The 26,139-nt window shown below is 44.5% G+C and overlaps 1 protein-coding gene across 1 annotated transcript; it reads left to right on the top strand.

Annotated features, from left to right (window-relative positions):
• Positions 1-801: 801 nt before the first annotated feature.
• Positions 802-11,360, top strand: slc22a15 (solute carrier family 22 member 15). The gene is made up of 14 exons (XM_030071261.1): positions 802-1,082; positions 3,062-3,241; positions 3,374-3,506; positions 4,095-4,259; positions 4,889-5,018; positions 5,208-5,268; positions 5,678-5,835; positions 6,358-6,498; positions 7,331-7,416; positions 7,734-7,842; positions 8,061-8,133; positions 8,253-8,411; positions 9,831-9,901; positions 9,962-11,360. Exons 1-13 carry the CDS (start codon positions 999-1,001, stop codon positions 9,873-9,875), a joined length of 1,524 nt encoding a protein of 507 aa, XP_029927121.1. The 5' UTR covers positions 802-998; the 3' UTR covers positions 9,876-9,901; positions 9,962-11,360.
• The last annotated feature ends 14,779 nt before the right edge of the window (positions 11,361-26,139 follow it).

Below are 26,139 nucleotides of genomic sequence, written 5' to 3'. Positions count from 1 at the left end.
ATCCGTCTGGTATCTTTGAATTGGAATAAAAAAGGAAATTCAGTGATTTTTTTTTTTTTTTTGTGTAGAATAAAATGAATATATGTTGGAATATTATTTATAAATCTGATATTAGGAAGGATCCTACAGGAACTACTGAGTGGTCCTTTTACTATTTTTTTTTATGCAGGCTGTAGCAGAAATCAAATCAGATTTTACGTGTTTCTGTTGAAACTATAGAAGAATGCATTTTTTTTCTTATGCTACTTCTTGCGAAGTGCCACATTCACACATGCAAATTTATAAGAAACAAATCAGTTCTTTGCATTTATCAAGGAAATGAACCAAGACGTATCAACCATTTCCTCACAAAACAAAACCTATCATATTTTCAAAGTCTTTAGGTGAGTTTATTGTCATACAGTACTGTTGTCTTTTAATTTCTAATCTTTTCTTAGGTTTTGTTTTTGCAGTATTTCTCTTGTACTTGTTTATGTTTTAATACTTTAATGCTTCATCTATTTGTAAACAATATTGTAACCCTCCTCTTTCATGACTTGAAATAAAGATTTACACAAAAAAAAAAAGAAAAAAGAAAGAAAGCTCAGGGTTAAGGTAGCCAATCAGAAGCAGGGGCGGGGCGGATCTTCCCGACCTGCATGCTGGATGTACACGTTCAGTTTTTGACTTTTTTTCCCTAGGATGATGAAGTCATTTTTTGCATTTTGAGTGTTAATTTTGACTTATTAGTTACGGCTAGGGTTATACTTTGAGTGTAGTTTAGGTTAAGGTTCTGGTTAGGCAAACTTTTATCATGGCACAGATTCGGGAAAGGCTGTAGAAATTGAACGTAAGTCAATTAGGTCACGCCTTCGCCGTCCTAGGAAAAAACATACGGCTCCCCGTTTGTCAACAGGTTCCTCCTGAAGGCAGCGGTAAAGCGAACGCGGAAGGAAGCGGCAGCTCCTCATCTCGCTGCTGTGATGCTAAACTAGAGGAGTGTGTTTGTCCCACCTGGAATGGATTTAGAGGAGGCTTTTCAGGTGGTCGGTGAATTTGGACCGTATCAGAGGCGGGCGGTGGCTGGACTCGTGCTGTTACAGGTCAGACTCGGTCAATATTGATGTTATTATTATTGTTATTATCGAGAAGCGAGGAGTCACGTCACAGCTCCAGGAGCCTGACAGCGGTCCCCGTGCGGAGCAGCGTACGTGGCTGTCAGGCAGTGATTTTAAATCTTCACTTTGAATTAAAGTTCACCCTCAAACTGTCCTACAATCAGAACCACATTTTACTAAAGTCAAACTAATGCCAGTGCTCACGTTTTAGCCAATCCCAGTCCCGTACGGGTCGGTCTCTGCAGGGGAGAAACACCAACAGAAAGCTGCTTTAAAAAAAATGGCAGTTTTATAGTTCCTTGTTTGTCGATAAATTCACACACACTGTATAACCCATTCGAAGACCTTTCACAATCCACTTGGGGTCATTTTTTAATTCGGCATCCATTTGATACACCATGCATAAGGTGTTTATCTAAACTAACTAAAATAATCACGGCTCACGTCTCGCTTCTATAATTTTCTTCCACTGAAAGTCACCTGAGGGACGCAGGTGAACGACGGGAAGCGACTTCGAAAAGTGGATTTATCTTAAAGCAAAGTGTTGGTTCGTGGAAAACCTGTAAGCCGACTTGATCAGAAAACCCTTCTGATTCGTAAATGGCTTGAAGTGATTTTCTGTCTTGCGTGTTTAGTCCTGGATAATCAAGGCAACATCCACCCTCCGTATTTTTGAACGGAGTCTGGTGATCCTTAGCTAATCCTCCGCTCGGCTGGCTCATACTGTGACTTGTTGAAACAAGCGCAGCTGAACCAAGGAGCGGGTTCAGCTCCATTTTACTGTTTCTCTAAAGCAGATCAGCTGCAGGGTTGCCAGGTCTGTGAGACAAAAGCAGCCAAACAGCAACTCAAAACCAACCCCAAACCCAAAGCCCACTAAAAAGGGCCCAAAAATCAGCCCAATACCAGAACTCAAAATATGCCCATAAAAATCCATATATGTTGCTTTTAAAGTCCAACAGCGTTGCTATAATTGCAAAATGCACTATAATATCTATAAAATAACACCATAAACATTAAAGGCAATTTCCCGAAACAGTTATTTCACCTATTTAATTTACAGTGTATCAGAACTTAAAATATAATATGGGATACCTCACTTCAGCTGAGTGGTGCTGATGATGTGATTGGTCATGTGCTGAGTGGCCTCACACAGCATTGGCATATTATTTGTCTGTGGAGTTTGTGACATATGTGGATAGTTTATATGCTGATCTGGCCCGGAGTCAGTTTGACAGGATTTGGGTATAAACATCGGTCATTCAAAATATGAATCTTTATTCATGACTGCCCAAGCCCAACCCGCGGACAAAATTTGTTACCCGCGGCAACACTTAAAAAGTAGCCCAATTTGGCGGAAAAAACGCGGACTTGGCAACCCTGATCAGCTGGACTGCCTGACAGCTGGTGTATTTGCCGCATTTTCTCTTAGTGCTTTTCTTTGATTTGCTGCAGTGAACGCACTGAGGCTGAGTAAACACCGAGTTAAACAGCACACCAGCCTCTCACCTCTGCACACACACCGGTGCAGCCTGCAGGGTCCGCGGCTTCAATTTATAATTTACATGTGTAAGAATGCTGAAGAACAGGACCTCTGTTTCATTGAGCCTCACCTTGTTATAAACTCTAACAGCTAAACACAGTTCACACTCACAGCCAAGCAATATAACTGTCATTTTTCCAAGAAACAGTAATACTGTAGTAAACTTTGCACTTTAACATTACTTGTAGTACTATGATCACTACTAATGCTAAAAACAATAATAAAACTGTCTTTAGTGTGAAAAATGAAGCCAAAGTCTGATGGAGAGTGATCAGAGTCCAAAGTGCCATCTTCACATGTCCTCCTTAGTGGATGTGTTAGTCAGCGGGTTGGTAGTATTATGGTCTGTGTGTGTTTTTGTGTGCACACAGGTTCTGTGATGGTAGTAGTGTTGGTACGAGTGCTGCTGTGTGTGTTTCAGGTGTACATGGCCTGCCAGTCCATGCTGATAGTTCTGGTTGGAGCTGAACCGCAGCAGCAGCAGCAGCAGCAGAGTGGCGGCGGCGGCGGCGGCGGCGGCGGCGGCGGCGGCGTCTCCGTCCAGCCGGAGGTGCAGCAGCTCGGCAGCTTCAGCCAGGACGTCGACTCCATCGTCACCGAGGTGAGAGACGGCACGACCGCTGTCACGTTCATCACTTCATGCTTTTCCTCCCTCCGTATTGATGTTCTCGACCCTGAGTGTTTCTCAGCAGAGCACCGCTGATCTCCGCTGTTCTCTCTCTCCGCTCCTCAGTGGCTCCTCATCAAGCAGCAGGCCTACAAGGTCAGCCTGGCCGGGTCGCTGTTCTTCACCGGGGTTCTGGTCGGGAACGTCGTCTTCGGGCCGCTGTCCGACAAGATCGGCAGGAGGCCCGTCTTCCTCACAGGTGAGGAGGAGCAGAGAGCTTTCCAGAACCAGAGCAGCGGCTTCACATCACATCACAGCACAAGTCACGCCAGTTTATCTGTAAAATACATCCAAAAGCAACCAGCTGTACAATGCAAAGAAATAAAAATAATGATAAGAACTCCCACACACTGACTCACTTACTGCTGAATTATTTGTTTTTACAACATTTTGGTCTATTCAACCCTCATATACACACACATAACTACAACAATCGTCCCATCAGCCAATCAGAAAACCACAGAGATTGATTTGGTTGATTTGTAAGAGAATAGCATTGAAAAGATGCGAAAGCTACAAAATGACCCGGTAAATTTTAAGCAACATCCGATAATCTCAAAGCTCTACAAAGCAAAGGTCCAGAAATATAACACGTGAATGCAGGACAGATACAGTCATATTTCATAAATGTTATCATTTTAGATTTGCCGTGTGGAAAAGCCAAAAGGGAAGGACAAAAAAACTCAGTTTGTCAATTCGTTTGCAAATGTTCTGTCCTCATTCCACTTGTTTCTCCCTCTCTCTCTCTCTCTCCCTCTCTCTCTCTCTCTCTCCCTCTCTCCCTCAGGTCTGTTTTTCGAGGTGCTGTTCGGTTATGCCACAGCCTTCGCTCCCAGCTACGAGGTGTTCGCTGTGTCCCGCCTGCTGGTCGGCCTGATGAACGGGGGCATCGGCCTCGTCTGCTTCGTCCTCACGCAGGAGTACGTCGGCAAATCCTACTGGGCCATGACCGGTGAGAGCCACCGACTGCAAATCTCAGCGGCAAAGCAAAGATGTTTTCTTCATTTTTAAAACTCTATATAAACTGCAAATGGGGTGTAAAGTAACTTGTAGAGCTCTTTGAGACTCAAACAGTGACTCTAAATAAACTTGAACTTGCAGATTATTCAGTTTCCTCCAGGCTTATCCTTCAGTCCTTTTCTTGCACTTCTTCCTGCTTTACATTCATCTGACGGCTGGAGTCACTCGTTACTTTGCAGAAGAAGCTTTTCCATGCAGAACATCAGATGAGCTGCTGTTAGAGAGTAAACCAGTCAGAGCTGCAACGTTAAAACACCTCTTACATGTTAATGCAGCAAGAATTGAACTCTCTGAAAGGAACCGTTCTTCAACTGAACTACTGAGGATCCTGCTGCACTTTGACTGTAGTGAGAAGATTTTAGGAGTTTTCCTAAGATAAAAAAAATAAAAACCGTTGGAGTGTCTCTGTGAGCTCAGCTGACTTTCCGTTCGATTAAGGACACTGTGGTCACATGTTTTTGGACATTAGCCACATTTGAATTTACATTTGCATTGATCATTTGCATGTATATTTATGTATTTATGTATTTGTGTGTGTGTATGTGTGTGTGTGTGTTGCAGGGACGTTGGCCAACATGACGTTTGCAGTCGGCATCGCTCTGTTCGGAGCTCTGGGTTATTTCATCCGGCCGTGGAGGAACTTGGCCACAGCGGCCAACTCTCCGGGCGTTCTCTTCTTCCTGCTGTGTGTGTGAGTACAAACCTGACACGACTCGCCGCCGCCGGGCCGCCGCCGGGCCGCTCACATCCCTCAGTTTCTGGTTTGATCCTGATTCGATGTCTGACAGCCAATCACTGCTCTTGCGTCGGCCATCAGGCAAGTTTTTTTATTTCTGGTCAGAAGTGAGAACCCTCTCCTCTCTCCTCCTCTCTCCTCCAGCACTCTCCCTGAGTCTCCTCGGTGGCTGTATTCTCGGGGTCACATGGATCAGGCTGAAGAGGTGAACACTCATATATTGAACATTTAGGCCGATATAATATCTGAATGTAGTGTTTTTGCTGGAACAGAGCAAAGTTGCTGCAACACTGGGGTTTAATCAAAGGATAAAGTTTCTTTTGCTGCAATGAGGGCTGCAACAAATCACTTTAATCTGTTGATTATTTATTCATTTAGTCTAAAATAAAGTCAGATGCTCAGATTATCTTCCTTCTCTCTGTTCATATCTTTGTAAAATTAATAGTTCATACCTTTTTGGCTGCTGGTCTCTGGCTCTGAGCACCTCCCATCACACTTTGGCTTTATTTTTTCATACAATATACAGTAAACGACTCACTGAGAAAACCACCAATAAATGAATCAACAGTTAAAATAATGCTTTGCCGCGTGCCTCGTGCCGCTGCGTGTTGCAGGTGCTGCGCTACATGGCGCTGAGAAACGGCAACTCCGCCACCAAACTGACGCTGCGGCGGGTCGGCACTGGTAACCATGACGACAGAGACGCCGGCGTCCTGAAGCTGGTGACCCACCCGGTCCTCCGCCTGAGGACCATGGTGCTGATGTACGTCTGGTGAGTACAGCCGCCACTCGGCACCACCAAAGAAGAACACGGCGAGGAGGGCTGAGCCGTGTGAAGGAGCTCAGGAGGGAGCCGGGCTCAAACGGGTCTCAGTGGCTGGAAAAAAAAATGTGTTTTTTAAATGTCGTGGAGGAAAAAGTTGAGAAATAACAAAAATGAAGCAGGCGAACGACGTGACGGCAGATTCCTCTTCTCTCCTCTGGGAAAGGAAACACAGTCGATCGCTTTCTGAGGTTAAATCTGTTCTGTGGAATGGATTTTGCTGCTGGAAAAAACACTGAAAGACATTTACTGATTTAAAAAAAAAAACAAAAAAAAACACTCAAAAGTTCAAAGTGCACAAAAAGCCTCTCAGGTTCAGTCGTGTAATTTCTTACTTCTGTCTGTCTAATAAACACACACACTGTCTGCTTTTTCCACTGCTTTTCCACCGGTTTCTGCTATTTTATGGAATTTTATGATGTGTGTGTGTGTGTGTGTGTGTGTGTGTGTGTGTGCACGTGCACGTGGCAGGTATGCGTGCAGTCTGGTGTATTACGGTCTGACTCTGGGCGCCAGCGAGACGTCCGGCAGTCGCTACGTTAACGTGGCCATGTACGGCCTGGTGGAGCTCCCCGCCTACCCGCTCTGCATCTACTTCATTAACAAACACTGGTGAGACGCACACACACACACACACACACACACACACACACACTTTGAAATACACACCACTTATCACTCACTGGCTCATGGCTGATTTCTTGTTTTTTCACCGGTCTAACTGCTCGTTTACAGTTTGAGATCGTTCATCGTCCGAGTCGGTCAGAAACAGGCTTTTCCTTTCCGTTTTGGTTTTAATTTAATTTGCTCCTAATCTGCGTCCCAGGTGTTTTTTAAAACGTGTAAAAAGTCTGATCCGTGCAGACACGCTCACTATCACGGCCTCTGGTGGAGGATCCAGAGCTGAACATGGAAACCCAGCCGGTGGTTTTCTCTCTGCGCTGCCTTACAGACGACTAGATCCATCAGATAGAAGTATCGCAAAGTTTGTCCGTTTTCTATGAAGAAAAGGAAATTACTCTTCATCCCACACCTGCACAGACACGACGCCGCATTCAGACAACACCCCGCTGCAAAAACAAACAAATGAAATAAAACACTTTGAAGGGTTAATGGAGTTCATGTACGTGTGAAAGGCTCAGTCTTAAACGTGCACCGTCAGAGACACGAGCACATCTGAACTACAGCAGATCTGATTGAAAAGGTGACATCCAGACTAAATTCAGGATTTGAAAGTGAAGGATTCGTAACGTTTGCACGGTCGACTGCATCTTCTCAGGTGTAAGACCAAAAAAAAAAAAAAAAACTGTTGCACATTTTAAAAAATATATTTACAGCTGTTTCTGTTGTTGCTGTTTTAAATATGTAATAATGCTGTTAGAGGATGAGGAGGATGTGACTCTCTGACTGTGTGTGTATGTGTGTGTGTGTGTGTGTGTGTCAGGGCCGGCAGGAGGAAGAGCATGGCCAGCTTCCTGTGCCTGGCCGGCTCGGCGTGTCTCTGCACCACGCTGATCCCCGAAAACACAGGTGAGACGGCGCCGCCCCGCCCCGCCTTGGGACAGGAAGCAGGGGTGTTGTTGTTGTTGTTGTTGTTGTTGTTGTTGTCTTCAGGCCGTCAGTACATCTGCCCGTCACATTCTCATGAGCGCCGTTCCTCAGGAAACGCCTTAAATGAGAGCTGATTCTGATACACACGGTCATTTTGGGAAATCATGCACATAAAATGTTTAATTTAGGAGGTTTTGGAAGCATTTAGGATAACATAAAAATCAAAAATCTGTGTGTGTGTGTGTGTGTGTGTGTGTGTGTGTGTGTGTGTGTGTGTGTGTGTGTGCGGCCTGCAGGAGCCCTGCTGAGCGTCACGTCCTTGGCTCTGCTGGGGAAGCTGATGGTCAGCGCGGCGTTCAACATCGTCTACGTTTACACCTCCGAGCTCTACCCCACTGTGATCAGGTGAGCGCCAGCACAGCCTGCATCTCACAGCACACACACACACACACACACACACACACACACACACACACACACACAGTGGAGCTGAGCTGCAGTCAGAGCTGTCCTGCTAAAATGACTCAGAGAAATGGGAATTTGCAGTTTTCTGTCATTATTTTTGTTCAAAGGCAACTGCACACATTCAATGCATAATGTGTGTGTGTGTGTGTGTGTTTCAGGAACGCCGGGTTGGGAGTGTGTTCCATGTCTTGCAGAGTTGGAGGAATCCTCGCCCCCTTTGTTCCCTCCATGGTGAGTCTGTGTTTTAAATCTTTAATCCATCCTGTGTAAAGTAAAGACACACGTCGTTTCATCTGTAATGCCTCTGTGTGTGTGTGTGTGTGTGTGTGTGTGTGTGTGTGTGCGTGCAGCGCGCCCTGCACAGCTCCATGCCCTTCACCGTGTTCTGCCTGAGCGGTCTGACGGCCGGCTGCGTCGGCCTCCTGCTGCCCGAGACGCTGAACAAACCTGCAGCCGAGACTCTGGAGGAGCTGAGCGGGCCGTCCTGCAGCCGCGTGCTGGAGAGCAAGGTGACACAGCCGCACCCCCACGGGACGTCAAACTCCCTCTGACCACCCCAAGCCGGCCTTTTCTGCTTTTCAAAAAGTCGTGTAAATCTGAAAACCCCACTGCAAAAACTCAAAATCTTACCACGATTATTTGTCTTATTTCAAGTCAAAAATGTCTTATTACACTTAAAATAAGACATGATCACCTCAGAAGTAAATTGTTTTTACACAATTGTCTCTCGTTTCAAGTGAAAATTTACTTGAAACAAGTAAAAATTTGCTTGTTTCATTGGCAAAATTTGTTTCTTGTTTCTAGCTAATTTTCATTTATTTCAAGTGAATTTTCACTTTTTCCACTGGCAAATTTTGCCAATGAAACAAACAAATTTTTACTTGTTTCAAGCAAATTTTCACTTGAAACAAGTGAAAATTGTCTAAAAACAATTTACTTCTGAGGTGATCATGTCTTATTTTAAGTGTAATGAGATATTTTGACCAGAAATAAGACATTTTTGACTTGAAATAAGACAAATAATCTTGGTAAGATTTTGCGTTTTTGCAGTGCCCAGGCCTGGTTTTTCATGTGGCTGCAGAAAATGAAGTTTTCTGAAAACTGACAGGAAATCGTCGCGTGCTGTAGCGCCCAGGTCGCCTGTGTTGCATTCAAGGATCATTTAAAGACCTTCTTCTGTTCCTCGGTTGCATTGAGTGGAAGTTAAAAAAGGCCTACGGCTGCACAGCGTGGCCGCAGCCTGAGAGCTTTTAATATTTTCTTTTAGTGTGGTCACTTTTCCTTCTGCAGCACGTTTAAAACGTTTAAAAGCAACAGGAGTCGACCCCGAGTGATTTACAGCCGTGGCAGGAGGGTTCACAACACACATGTACAAGATCACAGGAGTGATACTTAAAAGCCACGACTGAAATGGAAAACAGAGAAGAGAAAAGAAAAGTCAAAATCAAGTGTTAAAATAAGAAATTAACAAGTTAAGAGGAAATTAACAAAAAAAAAAATGAAAACTGAACTGAATAAAACCATCAACAAAATAAAACTCAGTGAAGCTGGAGATAAATTAACAAAAAAACAAAAAAAAACATTAGGTGACATCAGACAGAACTAAAAGCAGGAGACAAAAAGTGGGTCTTTAAATCCGATTTAAAAGCCGTGGTGGGACAGGACTTAATCTGAGACGAGTCTTAATCTGGGACGGGTCTTAATCTGGGACGAGTCTTAATCTGGGACGGGAGGCTGTTGGTCCCCTTCGGTGTTGAGGGGTGATCGGGGGTTTGAGAGGAGCTGTAGCGACCTGGGGGCAGAATGTGGAGCAGATTGGTCATGTTTTGTGAAGTTAATCGTTAAAAAAAACAAATAAGCTTTAAAAACCAAAAATAAAAATTGAAAGGAAGTGTCGGTCATGTCTTAATTTGTGTTTTTGAACCCAGGCTCTTCTGTACCAAGACGACCAGTGGAAGAAAGACCCCAAATGAAGCCGACGGCCTCGACAGCACAGCAGCTCAGAGGGACGGGACGGGACGGGACGGGACGGGACGGACGGACTGTCCCATTCACTGAACTGAACTGAGCCTGGAACTTCTGCCACAAGACGGCGAACTGTCCCTTTAATTAACCGTGAGGACCAAACTCTGAGAGGGACGCTGGTGAAGCTGCTCAGCTGTCTCAAACTTTATCCACCGACGGGACGGCTCTTTTTTCTGTGAGAAAAAAGAGAAAGGTGCGTTTGAGCCGCCGGGCGATGGACCTCGCCGCGGGCGGGACGCCGGCGAGGGAGCACCGCCTCTCAGCCGTGAATTTTTTTTTTTTTTTTTTGGTTCCAGATTGAACAGTCCTGCGGTCCAGTTCTTCATTTCATTTCCTGAATGTTTTCTTGGCGTTTCTGCTTCAAACAGCAGAGAGAAAACATGACTGACGCTGCATTCAAGAGACGCTGAAAAGCTGGGAATTCTGTCTTCCCACCTGGAGAAAGTGCTACAGTTTCATCCTAAACCTGTTCATGATTACTGTGATCATGTTTGTAATCCTCAGTACATCAGATCGGGTAGATTTTTGTTTTCTGTGCGTCGCATGAACTCAGAGCCACATCAGCTTTTTGGGAAACCGGTTCATCGGCCGAGCTGTCCCGTATTTTCTACATAACAAGCAGCATCAACAAAACCCCCTCTGGTGCCTCCGCTGACCCTCTGTCCCGCTCTCCATAGGCGACTAGCACTGTCTAATATAATAAACCTTTTATCACGTTTCACATTTCATATTTTCTTGTTACATGAGGGAAAAATACTGGAATGCTTTAACACGACACTTAAACACAAGAGAGATAAGAGATATGTGTAAAAGATGTTGAGCAGAGAAAACATCAGACGTCTTTTTTCTCCCTGGTTTGTCTTTAACTGGCAGGTGGCAGATTTCCAGCACTTGGCTTTGACTTAAACGCAGCATGTTTGCCTGTAATATGTCTCATAACTTTTTTTAAAATCCTGGTCGGTAACTCGTGCTTTCTCCTACAGAATGTCCCCTCTTACCAACCCAGGCTGATATGGTCACTTCCTGCCTTCTGCCAGCAGGTGGCGCCACATCTCTTTTTTTTCCTGTTCAATCATTTGAAAGCTGCAGGCACCAAGTTCAGTGAGAGTCCACAGATCACCTGACCTGCTCATTTTAGTGCCCTTTAACCTTTTATTTCCATGAGGAACATCAGTCCAGGTCCAGACAGGTGAAACCAGGTGAGTCTGCCTGTTTACCTGCAGAAGGTGGAGGATCATATCAGGCAGTTTTTGAAAAAAATATAGAGCAGAATGGGAAGTCATGGAATGGTGTCTTTTTTTTTTTTTTTTTTTGGATGAAAGGTTTTTCTTTTTATTCACTTCCCTGTTTCTGGTCTGAGGGATTCAAACCTGCAACCTTCTGGTCCCAAACCAGCTTCTCAAGTCATCAACAAGTCTGCCACATGCAGGGGGAATAAAAAAAAAAAAAATCTTAAGATTCCCCGTCCCATCAGTTCTTAGCAAGAAAATTTGCAAGAAATTAGTAAAGATAAATACATAAATAAATTACAAGAAAATATAAAAAAATAATAAATAAATAAATAAACAAACAAACAAACAAATTAATAAATAAATAAAAAACTACAAATGAAAAAAATGAAAATAAACTTTTTAGCCAAAAAAGAAATACTTTTTTCCTGTGACATAATTTTTTTTTTTTTTTTTTTTTTTTTTTTTTATGTAGTTCTGAAAATTATAAATATAGTTTCTGGACATTTCTCCTCAATTTTGAAAAAATTATTTTCTCTCCATCTCTCCCTCTCTCTTTCTTTTTTTTTTTTTTTTTTTTTTTTTTTTTTAGGTTTTCTTTCTTTCTTTTTCTATCTGATTTCCAAGCCAGTTCCTCCTAACCTGTCTTTGGGTCAGGGTCGTTTCTCGTGTGTGTTTGTGTGAGTCTGTGTGTGTGTGTGTGTGTGTGTGTGTGTGTGTGTGTGTGACAGCAGAGGCAGGTTTCCATGGTAGAGCTGAGCTGCTGTTTCTGTTTACATGAGGATGCAATAATCTCTCCAAACTGCTCCCACAGCTACTGTGTGTGTGTGTGTGTGTGTGTGTGTATGTGTGTGTGTGTGTGTGTGTGTGCGCGCGCTCCTATAAGTGCCTGTAAGTACAGTAATATGTGTTTAGTGTGTGTGCATGTCTGTATCCATTTATTTTGTGTGTGTGTGTGTTTTTGTGGTTGCTTCTGTATAGGCCTACAGTGTTTTTGTGAGAGAACATACTTTTGTGTACAACTGTGCCTGTTTCTGGGATCGTGTGTGTGTGTGTGTGTGTGTGTGTGTGTGTGTGTGTGGGGCGCACACTGCCGCGAGCTGCAGCAGCCTCAGCTCTGACGCAGGCGCTGGTCGGCTCCTCCCCCTGTAATTGCGCCCGGTGGCAGATCTGGCGGCGGCTGCCGGGTCGACGCCGAGGTGAAGAGTTGAAACTCTAATCACTGTTTTGGTTCGACTGGCATTCAGTGTGTGTGTGTGTGTGTGTGTGTGTGTGTGTGTGTGTGAGAGTGGGTGTGTGGGGATTTAGCGTGTGTGTGGGATGTTTGAGTGTGTGTATGCGTGTGTATACGCCCATCTCACCCTTTGTATGTGTCATTGTTAGTGAGTGTGTGTGCATGCATCCACTTGTCTTTTTGTGTGTGTACACATGTATATATGTAATAGACTGTCTGTGTTTTTGTGTATCTTTGCACGTGAGTGTGTGTTTACCTCTGTGTGTGAGTGTGTGTGTGTGTGTTTACCTTTGTGTGAGTGTGTGTGTTTACCTCTGTGTGAGTGTGTGTGTGATGTATTTTCCTCTTTACTGTGTTTCTGTGAGTGAAGCTGCTTGAAACCAACTAAGAGTAAAGATTTCTGGTACAAAGACGTATCAGCCCAAATAATGTACCTCCCTGTGTGTGTGTGTGTGTGTGTGTGTGTGTGTTCAGGTCCCTGTGTTAAAGGTGAGCGCTAACGTAAACAGAGCTCTGTCTGTAAACTGCTCTGGATAATTAGAAAGCAGCAAACGAGTGAAACCACACGGCCGACACGAGAAGAGACAATTTGATCATTAATTTTTTTTTTTTTTTTTTTTTTTTAATTTATTGTCATCTCTGCAAACGGTGTGTCCAATCAGAACACAGCTCGGTTTGTTTACGTCCCGCCCCCGTTTGATTGACAGCTGCTCTCCTCCACCTGGCTCACCGAGCAGATCTGTCTGCCAATATAAAAAAAACACACCCGCCGGCGAGCGCGTTCCACCTGATCGACCCGGGTTCACCTTTTTTTTTTTTTTTTTTTTTTTTTTTTTGGGGGGGGGGGGGGGGCAGTTGAGTCTAAATGGTCCTCGCTGCACTTTTTCACGGCGCAGCTTTTCTTGCGAAATTCGGGAAATGACGACAAAGCAGAAGCAGGTTCCTCTTCTCCTCTTTGCTGACTGCGCTTTTATTGTGAAAGGTGCCACAGTCTGTTCTCCGCGATGGATCTGATTTAAAGTGAAGTGACGGACAGAACTCAGGCAGAAAATGGACCAAATGACCGACTTTAAAGAGAACAAGTGGCTCCTCGGTGACAGTGAGGTGAGGAGATGTGATTATTTCCTCGTCTGATGTTGGATTTTCTTCTCCTCACACCTGGTTGGTCTCACCTGGATCCTTCCCTTTAAAAGACGACAGTTGAGTCTCGGTCGATGCCAGCCGTCTGGGTCTCCTCTGTCCTCTCCGTGTGACTCGTCGGCACACAGTTATCGTCGTTGATGTGTCATGGTGTGATGACGGGCACGAATGCCCTGTTGCACAACCGAAACGGCTCATTTTTGAAGCTGGCAGACTTCTGGGGAAGCGGCGGTGGTTTGAGTCGGAAGAGGAGTGGCCGTGGCAACCATCGGTCCGCAAATTGCCATCAAATTTCTGCAAAATGAGTCATTCATTCCCGGCGAAAAACAAATCATTGTTTTCCTGTAAAAGCTGCAATTGTTTTTTTTTGTTCATTGTGATGATGCGCTGTGGTTATCAGAGCAAAATTCTCACCCAAAATGTGTTTGAATACTTGGGAAGTGTGTCTGGTCTGTGGGGGAGTTTTTTGTAAAAGAGGAAAAGTCAGCGCAGGTGTGGCCGCCTCACCTGCCGCGTGTCATCAGCAGCAAACGCCCGATCAACAGCGCAGAATGCACCTTTAATTCTGCCACGGTGAATGGATCAAGTCCCTGCTGCTGTTTACAGACGTGCACGGGGTCAGACGAACATTTATCACTTCAGACGCCCCAAAACAAGAAAAAAAAAGAAATGAATCCAAAGGAAAGTCCCCTCACCTCGCTTTGCACAGGAGAGGAAAAACAAAAATATTATCCAATCCACTTTATTTATATAGCACATTTCGAAAACATAAAGTTTATCAAAGTGCTGCACAGTAATTTACAATAAAAGACACAATGGTTAATAAAATGAGGATTAAAATGAGGATACAGATAAAAAAACAGGTTTAAAAGAAGATAAGAGTCATACAACAGATTTAAAATAATAATAATAATAAAAGATTATACAAAAAATAAAATACTTTGAAAATTTGAAGCGAAACAAAATGTGGCTTCATATTTAATGTTGTTAAAATGTACAGTTCCTGCAGGAGAGACGTGAACACAGCAGCTGGTGATCAGGAGAGGCCCGGCTCATAAATCCTGACGGGTGACAGCAGACACATGGCAGGGTCACACACACACACACACACACACACACACACACACACACCCACCTCACACACTCCTTACCTCTGAAGTCAGCAGCACCCAGGGGCTACAGACCACCAGAGTGTGTGTGTGTGTGTCTGCACTACAACAATATAAAGAACAAATTTGGCATCATTTCCCCCCCTAACTGATGCTGGGGGTTCAGGACGCAGCGCGACGTGCAGGTTTGACTGAGTGACAGGTGTCAGACAGGTGAGGCCGGGCTCAGGGGATCCATGACGTTCAGCACGGCTGATCAGGGCTCGTTTATCTGCATGTGGAGTGAAGGCAGTGATCAGTCCGATCAATAAATCTGGTAATAAATCTCTTGTTTGAAAAACTGCAACGGCGTACCAGGGTCACTGCAGGGAGGAAAAATGACACAGCTTGGAGGGTAATATTCAGAGAAAGAAACTCAAGATTTTCAAGATTAAAGGTGTAAATTTATGAGAATAAAACTGGGATATTCTCTGATTATCTCTGATATTCTCTGATAATCTCTGATAATCTCTGGCCCTAATTCACTTTTGAAAAACACTCAAAAGTGAATGAACCAGAAACATTTTGCTAAAAGAACTGAATTAAAATTCAATCAAAACGTCTTGCCGGCTGGTGAATTGGCTGGCATTCACACCCGTCTGTGTGTGTGTGTGTGTGTGTGTGTGTGTGTGTGTGTGTGTCGTGGCTGAGCTCAGGCTGCACTGCTGTACCCTGAGTGACCTGATCTTATCAAGTCCTTTTCTCACTGCTGCTGCCACTGCTGGTTGTAATTACCCTGCCTGTGTGTGTGCGTGTGTGTGTGTGTGTGTTTTTGATAATTCCTGGCCCTTTTATTCAGTGAGAGGAGATGTAGATGAACAGAAGAACAAGACAATGAGATGTATGGATCTATCTAGATAGACAGATTGATACTTTATTGATCTCAAATTGGTAAATTCTGGTGTTGCAGCGGGGAGACGACAGAACAATCTGCCTGTCACCTCTAGGAGACAGAAACACATCTCTTTAGACAAATAAAACACAACAAATGTCAAAATAAAGTGGATCAGTACAAACAATATAAGAAAAACTTGCATTCCCTATAGGAGAAATAAAAAATTAAAATTCTATCTATAAAAAATCTATTGACTGTTCACATTTGAACTTTTGCACAGACAATATGTATAATGACATGTAGCTGCAAAATAGCTATAAAATAGAATTCATACATAGAAAATAGACGTATAGTCATAAAGTGTGACTGATGATCTAACTTCCCTGCGGCTGCGGCTCTGATGCATGTGACTGATGCATTTGTGCATTTAGCAACTTCATCCTGTCATGAGCTCAGCCTCTTCCCTCTGTGTTTACTTAACACACACACACACACACACACACACACACACACACACACACACACACACACACGCCTTGCTAAAGAGTGGGGAGAGAGAGCTTGTGAACTTGTGACAGATGGAGATGGAAGAGGCGGCTGCTGCTTAAAGGAGCTCACCTCCTCTGTCCGGGCAGAGAAAACACCTGAAACAAGGCTTTCTCTCACACACACACATTAAACATGACAACTGTTTCTCATAAGGACACAGAGCAGCTCAGGAAGAGTTCAATAAATAAGAAAAACAGCCGCAAAAACAAAATCAGAATTAAAAACTCGACATAATTTTAACCTCAAAATCCAACAAATCCAAACTCCTGATGAGCTGGAAGTGAACGAACAGAAAGACTTGGCACGTGACTCACGAGTGACCTGGCAATAAGTGTTTGTGATAAGCAGCTGTAAAATAAAGAAACTGATTAAAAAAACAGACAGGAGAGAGAGAGAGCAACACACACACACACACACACACACACACACAGAGGTAGAAACAGCAGAGATGTGTGTTGATAATGCTGTTAGTGTTTGTCAGTGATGGATCGCTGTACGTCGCGCTGCTGGGAAAATTGGAAAAAGTGAAGTCAGATGAAGAATGTGTGTGTTAGGTTCTCCAAATGACTACACACACACACGCACACACACACACACACACACACACACACATTTCTGCCTCTGTACTCATTCTTTAAAAGGCCTAATGCACCTCATCACAGTTTGAACCTGAGCTGAACCAGAGAGAGAGAGAGACTGACAGAGACAGAGCGAGAGAGAAAGCCGAGGCATGCCTCTCTCTCTGCTGAGCGTTCCCGGCGTTCATGGCGTTCCCGGCGTGGAGGGCGCCGCGCCGCCGGCCTCCGTGCAGCTCCGTCAGGTCGTGGCTCTCCGCCGTCCGAGAGGCCTGAGCTGCTGCAGGACGGCCCACCTGCAGAGTTTCTGTTGGAGCAGCGACATGACGGGTAAAACACACAGCCGGCATCGTCCTCCATGCCGCACACGCCACGGCAGGCGTGACATCATCCTCCACGCCGCACACGCCACAGCAGGCGTGACATCATCCTCCAGCAGGCGTGACATCATCCTCCACGCCGCACAGGCCACAGCAGGCGTGACATCATCCTCCACGCTGCACACGCCACGGCAGGCGTGACATCGTCCTCCAGCAGGCGTGACATCGTCCTCCACGCCGCACACGCCACAGCAGGCGTGAGCGGGACGGACAGACGGACAGAGGGAGGAGGGAGGGGGGAGGGGGGAGGAGGGAGGAGGGAGTCTGGGTGGAGGAGACAGACTTCACGGTGCATCGCTCTCCATGCAGAAATAAAGGTCTTTATTTTAGACCTTCAAGCTGCAAACTGCAGCAAGAGGCTCGTCGTATTTTTCCATTTGGTTCCTCAAACATGACGGACAGATGAACAGGAGCATCAGTTTGTCTCCTACTACCCATAATGCCTTGTGTTTTGGGCGCTTCTCTCGTTTTGGGGTTCAAGTGATGTTTTTCTCACCTGGACAAACACAGGGGACAGAAACTCTCCCCCCTTTGTGCAGCAGAAACAGAGGAGGGTGAAGAAGAAGAAGAAGAAGAAGAAGACAAAGCAGGAGAAGAAGAAGAGGCAGGAGAAGAAGAAGAAGAAGAAGCAGGAGAAGAAGAAGAGGAAGAAGAAGAAGCAGGAGAAGAAGAAGAAGACAAAGCAGGAGAAGAAGAAGAGGCAGGAGAAGAAGAAGAAGAAGGAGCAGGAGTAGAAGAAGAAGCAGGAGAAGAAGAAGAGGAAGAAGAAGAAGAAGCAGGAGTAGAAGAAGAGTGACTGGGAATGCGTCCAGGTAAAGTGGCAGACTGGAGTCTTTACAAAGTCAGAGCTTTTAGTTCTGTCTGTGACAGTGTGTGTGTGTGTGTGTGTGTGTGTGTGTGTGTGTGTGTGTGTTACACTGTCTGACCCAGCAGTAGGAAGAGGAGGAAACCACAGTCATAAATATTTACAGTACGAACCGCCAGGAGCCATTTTGGATCCGTGATTGTGTTATTGTTATGTGGATTAAAAAGTGAAGAGTGCAGGGTCAAACAGAGTGTGAGACGGCACACTTCAGTGTGTGTGTGCGTGTGTGTGTGTGTGTGTGTGTGTGTGTGTGTGTGTCAGCTCCCACCTCCGGTGAAGAGTTCACCCAGCAGACAGTCTTTTTCTGACTGCTTTATTTTTGCCTTTGAATAATAAACACATCAACAAATGAAAGATCACACCGGGACGTCCTACAGTCTGTGTTCATTTATATACTTATTAATATACAGGTACACTGAAAAAAAAAAAACGATGATGCATAGGTAGAAAATATTTATAGGCCAGTAAGTGATGACAGGAATATGTAATTCAAAGTGATTTGCATAAAGTCCAGTGACAGACGTCCAGAAACAAGACAGATAAGAAAAGATGAGAGAAAATCTGATAACGATTCATAACTGGACCGTGGATATTATGTTTGATCTATTTCAGAAACAAGAACAAACAAAACTAGTCCAGTCATTTTATGACTCAAGGTCAAACAAATTGCAACAGAAACAAACTCAACTGATTTTGTATCCTCAGTTTGTCCTGAGTGAGGGAAAAAAAGCCCCGAAGAATCCCACTGGGGGAAAGTTTCAAAAAAGACCAAAATACAGCCCATTCAAACGCATATTAACTTTTTTCTCATGTGAATAGGGTAAAAATTTTAACCTTTAGGTATCACCATGAAAATTGCTGAGTTGATTACTTACCTTAAGACAAATAAAAAATGTATTGCAAGTTTTTTGAAATTGTTTATTGACATGAGCTAATGGTGCATATTTGAATTATGTACACACTAATTTGCATAAATGCTACAACAGATATAAACCTTGGGTATAGCCAGGTGAAAATCTCATAATCAATCCTGTTGACATGTAACAGTCAAATACTAAACATTAAGGTCTGAATGGAACCCATTTAGGCTACCAATGAACATTAAGGAAGAAGGAACTTCAAACCAGTCTTTAGCAATTAGCACTGCAGCATTTCATAACTGCTCCACTAAGGTGGTAGCAATCTTGAAAAATGGCAGCCATTTTGAAATTTCTAAGTGGTTACTTGTCAAGTGACCCATGGAGACAGCTCATCCCAATTTTCATGCTAGTATCATAAGAAGACCACTTTATATGCCCTCTGTAGTAAAGCTGTGGAGTTTATGCAAATTAGCTCATGTTACTAAACAATTTCAAAAAACTTGCAATACATTTTTTATTTGTCTTAAGGTAAGTAATCAACTCAGCAATTTTCATGGTGATACCTAAAGGTTAAAATTTTTACCCTATTCACATGAGGAAAAAGTTAATAGGCGTTTGAATGGGCTGTATTTTGGTCTTTTTTGAAACTTTCCCCCAGTGGGATTCTTCGGGGCTTTTTTCCCTCACTCAGGACAGACTGAGGATACAAAATCAACTGAGTTTGTTTCTGTTGCAATTTGTTTGACGTTGACCCCTTATTTGGCTTAAAATTACTGGACTAAACAACAACATACTGCAGAGCCAGGGTTTATTTGCAGCAGCTCTTCCAGATAAAATAAAATTCACAAGTGTCGGAAACATTTTAGTGAAACCTAAAAAAAAAAAAGCTTTTGCTTTGGCGTCCTGATTGTTGGCCTTTATCTTGTGAGAATGACCAGCTAGCTGGACATTATCCTGCTTATTCCACAGCAATAACTTGCCACAAAATATTAATTTTTAAATGATTGTATTAGCCTTGAAGACGTTGCTGAAACACACTGTGATTAACGCGTTTGCACTTCAGCTCACAGTGTTTCTCTCGTTTTCTTCTGCTTTCTTTTCTTTTCTTCTCTGGTAAAAGTTCAGCTTCCAGCCACGAATCAAACATCTGACGTTCTCAATAAAGTAAAAAGTCGGATCCACGTCGCAGTGACTTGTCGGCTCCAGCAGGGGGCGTCATGAGCTGATTCGATCAACAGAGGCGGAGCGATGAAATCAGATGTGCTTCAAGCGACTGTCTATGACAACGTGTGGTTATTCATGATGAAGATCATTATTCAGAAACATCGGAGCTCTGACTGACCAATCAGAGCTGAGATTTCCACACAGCTGATAAATCTGCTGATAACAGACAAACCAACCAATCAGAGGCTAGAGGGGCCTGGACTAAGGTAAGTGTGAGCACAGGTATGATAGGGTTAGGGTTAGATCTCAGACCCCGTCAACACAAAGAGGCAAATCCAGAGTGGAAAGGGCTGCTGATTACAAAATGGGGTGGATTAGAGAGAGGGATTATTCTCATGTGGATTAGAGTTTGGATAATCCACCGGGAGTTGATGGGTCGGGCCGGGTTTGGACAAAAATTTAGAAATTACGCTCAAGTCTGGGTCGGGTTCGGCCACATCAGTGTTATTTTAGTGAAACTCCAGGGTGAAATAATAAAAATGATGTACGGTAAATGTAACCCAGAGATGGAGGACGAACAAAATCTGGAGCTTGAGTCGGGTTCGGACGTGAGAACAGAACGGCTGCCGGGTCGGGCTCGGGCTCAGCTGCCGTGCTCCTGTCTCGGGACGGGTTCGGATAAAAACACGCGTCCCGATCCGAACCCTAATGTGGATCAATAAGGTTATTCAATCAATGAGTCCATCGGTGAAGGGTTAAAGAGCCTGTGAGCGGCGCCGGCTGTGTGAACCTCGTCCTCGTGTTCCCGCTCTAAAAGCTTCCAGGCCGCCAGCAGCTCGCAGAGGAACGCAGCTCTCAGACCACTTGTTGCTAATAGAGGGATATTTACGCTAACGGGAAGGCAGAGAGAGAGAGAGAGAGAGAGAGAGAGCGGGACTGATCTCAGGTCACTGCACTCAGCAACAACACTGACATGCAGACACACAGACGGTGGCAGCCTCCTGCTGCTTGTACAGCGGGGACAGACGGAGCGAGAGGTGCACTGCAAAACAAGCTCCAGCAGACAGGAAGCTCAGGTCCATGTTTTGTCCCATTTAGATAGATAGATAGATAGATAGATACTTTATTCATCCCACAGGAAATTCACAGTTTTTCAGCAGTATCCACAGATTACAGATTAAATAAATAAAAAATAAAGAATAAGATCTAAGTACAACCCAGTGTGCAAAAAGCAATGTGCAAAAAAACATGTGCATAGGTGTGTAAAATGTTCATAGATGTAGGTCAATGTGCAAATTTAGAAGAAATATACAGTATACACAGATGATAAATAGCAGTTAGCAATATAAACACTATAAACAAGGAATATAAAAAAATAGAAATAAAATAAATAAATAAAAAATAGAAATATGAACAATTTAAACAGAAGTATTTATTTCCAAAAAAAAAAAAAAAAACGCATATCTTGCATATCTGATAGGATGAATATCCGTGAGATATCAATTAAAGTCTAAACTGCAAAAGCAGTGAAACGTTAAAAACGGTCATTTTGTCAGCAGTCAAATTATGCAACATCAGTGTGTGAGCGCTCCCACGTCGCGTTGCATAATGATCCAGACGTGACCGCCCGTGCCAATCAACTTGATTGACGCCGCCATTACACAACATCCTGTCATTCTCTGTAGATGGAAACAGAGTGAGGGAAAAAAAAAAAAAAAAAAAAAAAAAAAAACAGGGCCAGCTTTTCAGGAAATTAAAAAAACATCTTGCACCGTAAAGTTTCCATGCGTGCACAAATTAATTCCATTTACAAAAAAAAAAAAAAAATCCTGTTACAAAACGAACCGCTAAAAAAAGAAAAGAGGTGGAAACTTCTCAATGATCCGTCGATTGTCAGTTCATGTCCTTTTTGTTTTCATCCTCCCTTTCTCTGCGAGGCTTATCTGCAAAGCCCGGTGAATTATGGCGGCCTATCACAACTGTTTGAAGCTGATGAAAGGAAGCTATTAAAACAGAACCGGGCAGCCAGGCTCGGTCAGGTTGGGTTAGGTTTTTGGAGGGGAGGGGAGGGGAGAGGAGGGGGGGCGGGGAGCTCACGAAGGCAACAACACGTTATGTAGTACCACAAAAAAAAAAAAAAAAAAAAAAAAAAAGGAACATTGATCGAGTTAAGCGTCCTGTGTTGTCGGCTAAAGCCCGGCTTTGGGAAAACATTAGCAAATTAGCTGTACCAACAGTCCGGCTGTGTTTGTTGTCATTCCGGAGCCAGTTATGCCTGGCGCTGGTTGGCTGCAGCCCCGCCGCGGTGACACCTATCTCAGCTCTGAACAAATACGCCGAGGTCCCGACCCTTTCCGTGTTTGGATTCGCCCAGACAGCCGCGCTGCGCCGCGACGCACGAATCAACACAAACCTCCAGCAGGAATGCAGGAGGACGCGGCCCGTTTGACTCGCCGGGCCGGCCTTGACCCGGCGAGTGTGTGTGTGTGTGTGTGTGTGCACCAATGCTGATATCTTTGTGTTTCTGTCTCTGATAGGCAGACACAGGTCAGGCAGCCTGCAGTACACACACACACACACACACACACAGAAGGTGCATACAGGTGGTACAGCAGCTTGCCTCCGGGACCGTCCTCCATCGGGGACCACGAACCCCAGTTTGAGAACCACCTTGTGCCAGCTTGACGCCCAGTTTGTGCCGCACCACAGTGATGATACCTGTTAGTTTATATTAAACGTCGTCATTCTTCCTTCAGGTGTGTGTGGCCTCGTCTTCACTCCATAATTTCCGTTGGGACAGTAAATGTCACTTTGATCCATTTTCAGTTCAGGCTCCTAACATGCAGAGAAAGGTCAAGAGTGTAGAGCATGCTGTGCTCACACACACACACACACACACACACACAGTCACAGTCACACACACTCCAACACAGACAGACTAACATAAAGCCGTACATACGCAGACACTGAGATCAACACACACACTCGACACACACTTTGAATATGAGGATTTTATTGGAGTATCGTGCCGCCCTTGTCTCGTATTTCCAAGGCCTGTAATTTAATTGGTTGATACGTGTGTGTGTGTGTGTGTGTGTGTGTGTGTGAGAGTGTGTGTGTGTGTGAGTGTGTGTGTGTGTGTGTGTGTGTGGAGGTCATAAAGAGGTGAGTGAAGTACAGGATGGGGCGCAGAGCTGCCCTTCAACTTGGCTGATTGCTGCCATTAAATTTTAAGTAGCTGCATGTCTGATTGTTTAGTAGGCACACACACACACACACACACACACACACACACACACACACACACACACACACACACACGACCACACACACATGACCACACACACCCGCATTCTGTCTCTCTGTAACACACATACTGCTGTAGCACACAAACACACACAGACAGACACACTCCTCAAACAAATACATGTGTGTATAAACAAAAGCACACAAAAGGATGTGTAGAAACAAACACACACACACACACACACACACACACACACACACACCAATACATGACAGCACAAAAGCGGGAATGCACTCACACACACACTCACTCTCACACACACACACACACAGTGCCGGTGGCTGGGTGTGCTGCCCTGACAGAGTTCATGAATTAACTGAACTCTTGAACTGAACTCTGGTATGTGACAGGCAGCCAGCCCTGAACCAGTCAGCCAGCCCTGAACCAGTCAGCCAGTCCTGAACCAGTCAGCCAGCCCTGAACCAGTCAGCCAGTCCTGAACCAGTCAGCCAGCCCTGAACCAGTCAGCCAGTCAGCGAACCAGTCAGCCAGTCCTGAACCAGTCAGCCAGTCCTGAACCAGTCAGCCAGTCAGCGAACCAGTCAGCCAGTCCTGAACCAGTCAGCCAGTCAGCGAACCAGTCAGCCAGCCCTGAACCAGTCAGCCAGTCCTGAACCAGTCAGCCAGCCCTGAACCAGTCAGCCAGCCCTGAACCAGTCAGCCAGTCAGTGAACCAGTCAGCCAGCCCTGAACCAGTCAGCCAGTCAGCGAACCAGTCAGCCCGCCCTGAACCAGTCAGCCAGTCAGCGAACCAGTCAGCCAGCCCTGAACCAGTCAGCCAGTCAGCGAACCAGTCAGCCAGCCCTGAACCAGTCAGCCAGTCAGTGAACCAGTCAGCCAGCCCTGAACCAGTCAGCCAGTCAGCAAACCAGTCAGCCAGCCCTGAACCAGTCAGCCAGTCAGTGAACCAGTCAGCCAGTCAGTGAACCAGTCAGCCAGCCCTGAACCAGTCAGCCAGCCCTGAACCAGTCAGCCAGTCAGCCAGCCCTGAACCAGTCAGCCAGCCCTGAACCAGTCAGCCAGCCCTGAACCAGTCAGCCAGTCAGCGAACCAGTCAGCCAGCCCTGAACCAGTCAGCCAGTCAGCGAACCAGTCAGCCAGTCAGTGAACCAGTCAGCCAGCCCTGAACCAGTCAGCCAGTCAGCGAACCAGTCAGCCAGTCAGTGAACCAGTCAGCCAGCCCTGAACCAGTCAGCCAGTCAGCAAACAAGTCAGCCAGCCAGTCAGTGAACCCTGAACCAGTCAGCCATCAAGCCTGTAAACCAGTGAGATACCAGTCAGAAAGCTGCAGCCTGTTGCACCGGCCATGCATACATTTGAACATAAAGGATGGATTTACACCAGGAAGGAAATTAGAAATTTAAAAAAAAAAAAAAGAAAGAAAATTGGGAGAAAAAAAAAGTAAAAAGAAAGTTTGAAAAAAGGAAAGAAAAACTCCATGAATAAAAAATAAAAATCAGTCAGATCAGTGATGCTGAATCAGATTTCTGGAGTTTAAATGCTCTTTGAAAGTCAGCTGGAGGGTCACAGCATCATCAGCCGTCAAATCAGACGGTCAGGCCAGCCAGCCAGGCAGTCAGGGAGCCAGTCATCAGCCTGGAAACCAGTCGGTCAGCCAGTCAGTAAGATATTCAGTCACTCAGTCAGCCATCCAGCAAGCACTGAAATCTGCTTTGAAATCATCCAAGCAAACAGTCAGAAAGTCAGTCAGTCACCTCTTACCGCCTCTCTCCTTCCAGCTCGCTCTCTTCCTCTTTGTTCATTCTCTATGTCACTCGACCCTGCAGCCCACACCTCATTCAGACTCTCTCTCTTTCTCCAGTTTCAGTTCAAAGGTGTTTTTTGGCATAAGAGGTAAAGTATTCATATTGCTAAAGCGAGGTACATGAATGTACATTTGGAAAAATAAAAAGTAGCTAAATAAATAATGGAAAATGCCTGTGTTAAACAAAAAGTCCAAAGCACATTCATTGGTCCTCGTACGCATAAGTATCTTTTTAGTGATTTTAACTAAATTTTGATAGCTGCCTCCTTGCTCCAAACTCCACAGCCTAAAAACCTTGATGTCATTTTTGACTACAGTCCTTTGCCAGTTCCTCATATTAAAAACCACCAAAACTGCTTTTTTTTTTTTTTTTTTTTTTTTTAATCACCTCTGCAGTATCGCTGAAATGAGTCCCCTGCTGATTCATGTGTCATGTCTCGCCTCCATTACTGGAACATTTGGTGTTCTGGTCAGCCTTCCTCTCGTACCAAAAGTCTTCAGCTGGTCCAAAAAAAAAGCTGCAGTCACAAGGAGGTTTGCCCACACCACACCTGTCCCGTCTGGAGGGTAACCCTAGATTTGTGAAACCGTCTCAGAGTATTTTTTTTCTCTCTTTTTTCCTTTTGTCTTTTTTAATTATTTATTTTATTTTTTATTTATTTACTTATTTTTTATATATTTTTTTTCTCTAATTTATCATTGTTATCATCATTATTATTTTTATTTATTTAATTATTCTTTAATTGAGTAATTTTTTTTTTCCCTAAACAAGTGTCACAGGTATTTTTTTCTAATTTCATTTTACATGTCTGAGCCGGGGTGTTGTTATTGTTGTTGTTGTTCTTATGTTTTTTTTCCCCCCTTAAATATAAAACAATAAATAAAAAAAAAGATTAAAATAAAAAAAGATTGGATCAGAGTTGAAGCGCTACTGTGCTGAAACAAGTGCACATGTGTGAGAGTGTGTGAGATTTTCACACATCTAGGGTTACCATCTAGACACCACCCTGTCCTCCACGGGCATGCTGCCTATCTGACTTCCTCTTCGTCTAAACCCCGACACTCCAGAAACAGAAGTCAGTCCTTTTCTTACCGCGCTCCCTTCCTCTAGAAAAGTGGACCTGCAGAAAAGAGGGAGCGACTCCTTTAAAACCGAACCTG

The sequence above is a fragment of the Myripristis murdjan genome, chromosome 15 (genome assembly GCF_902150065.1).
Source record: "Myripristis murdjan chromosome 15, fMyrMur1.1, whole genome shotgun sequence".
In the NCBI taxonomy this organism is placed as follows: domain Eukaryota; kingdom Metazoa; phylum Chordata; class Actinopteri; order Holocentriformes; family Holocentridae; genus Myripristis; species Myripristis murdjan.
Note: the sequence above shows the minus strand (reverse complement) of the source record. Positions and strands in the feature narration are given on the sequence as shown.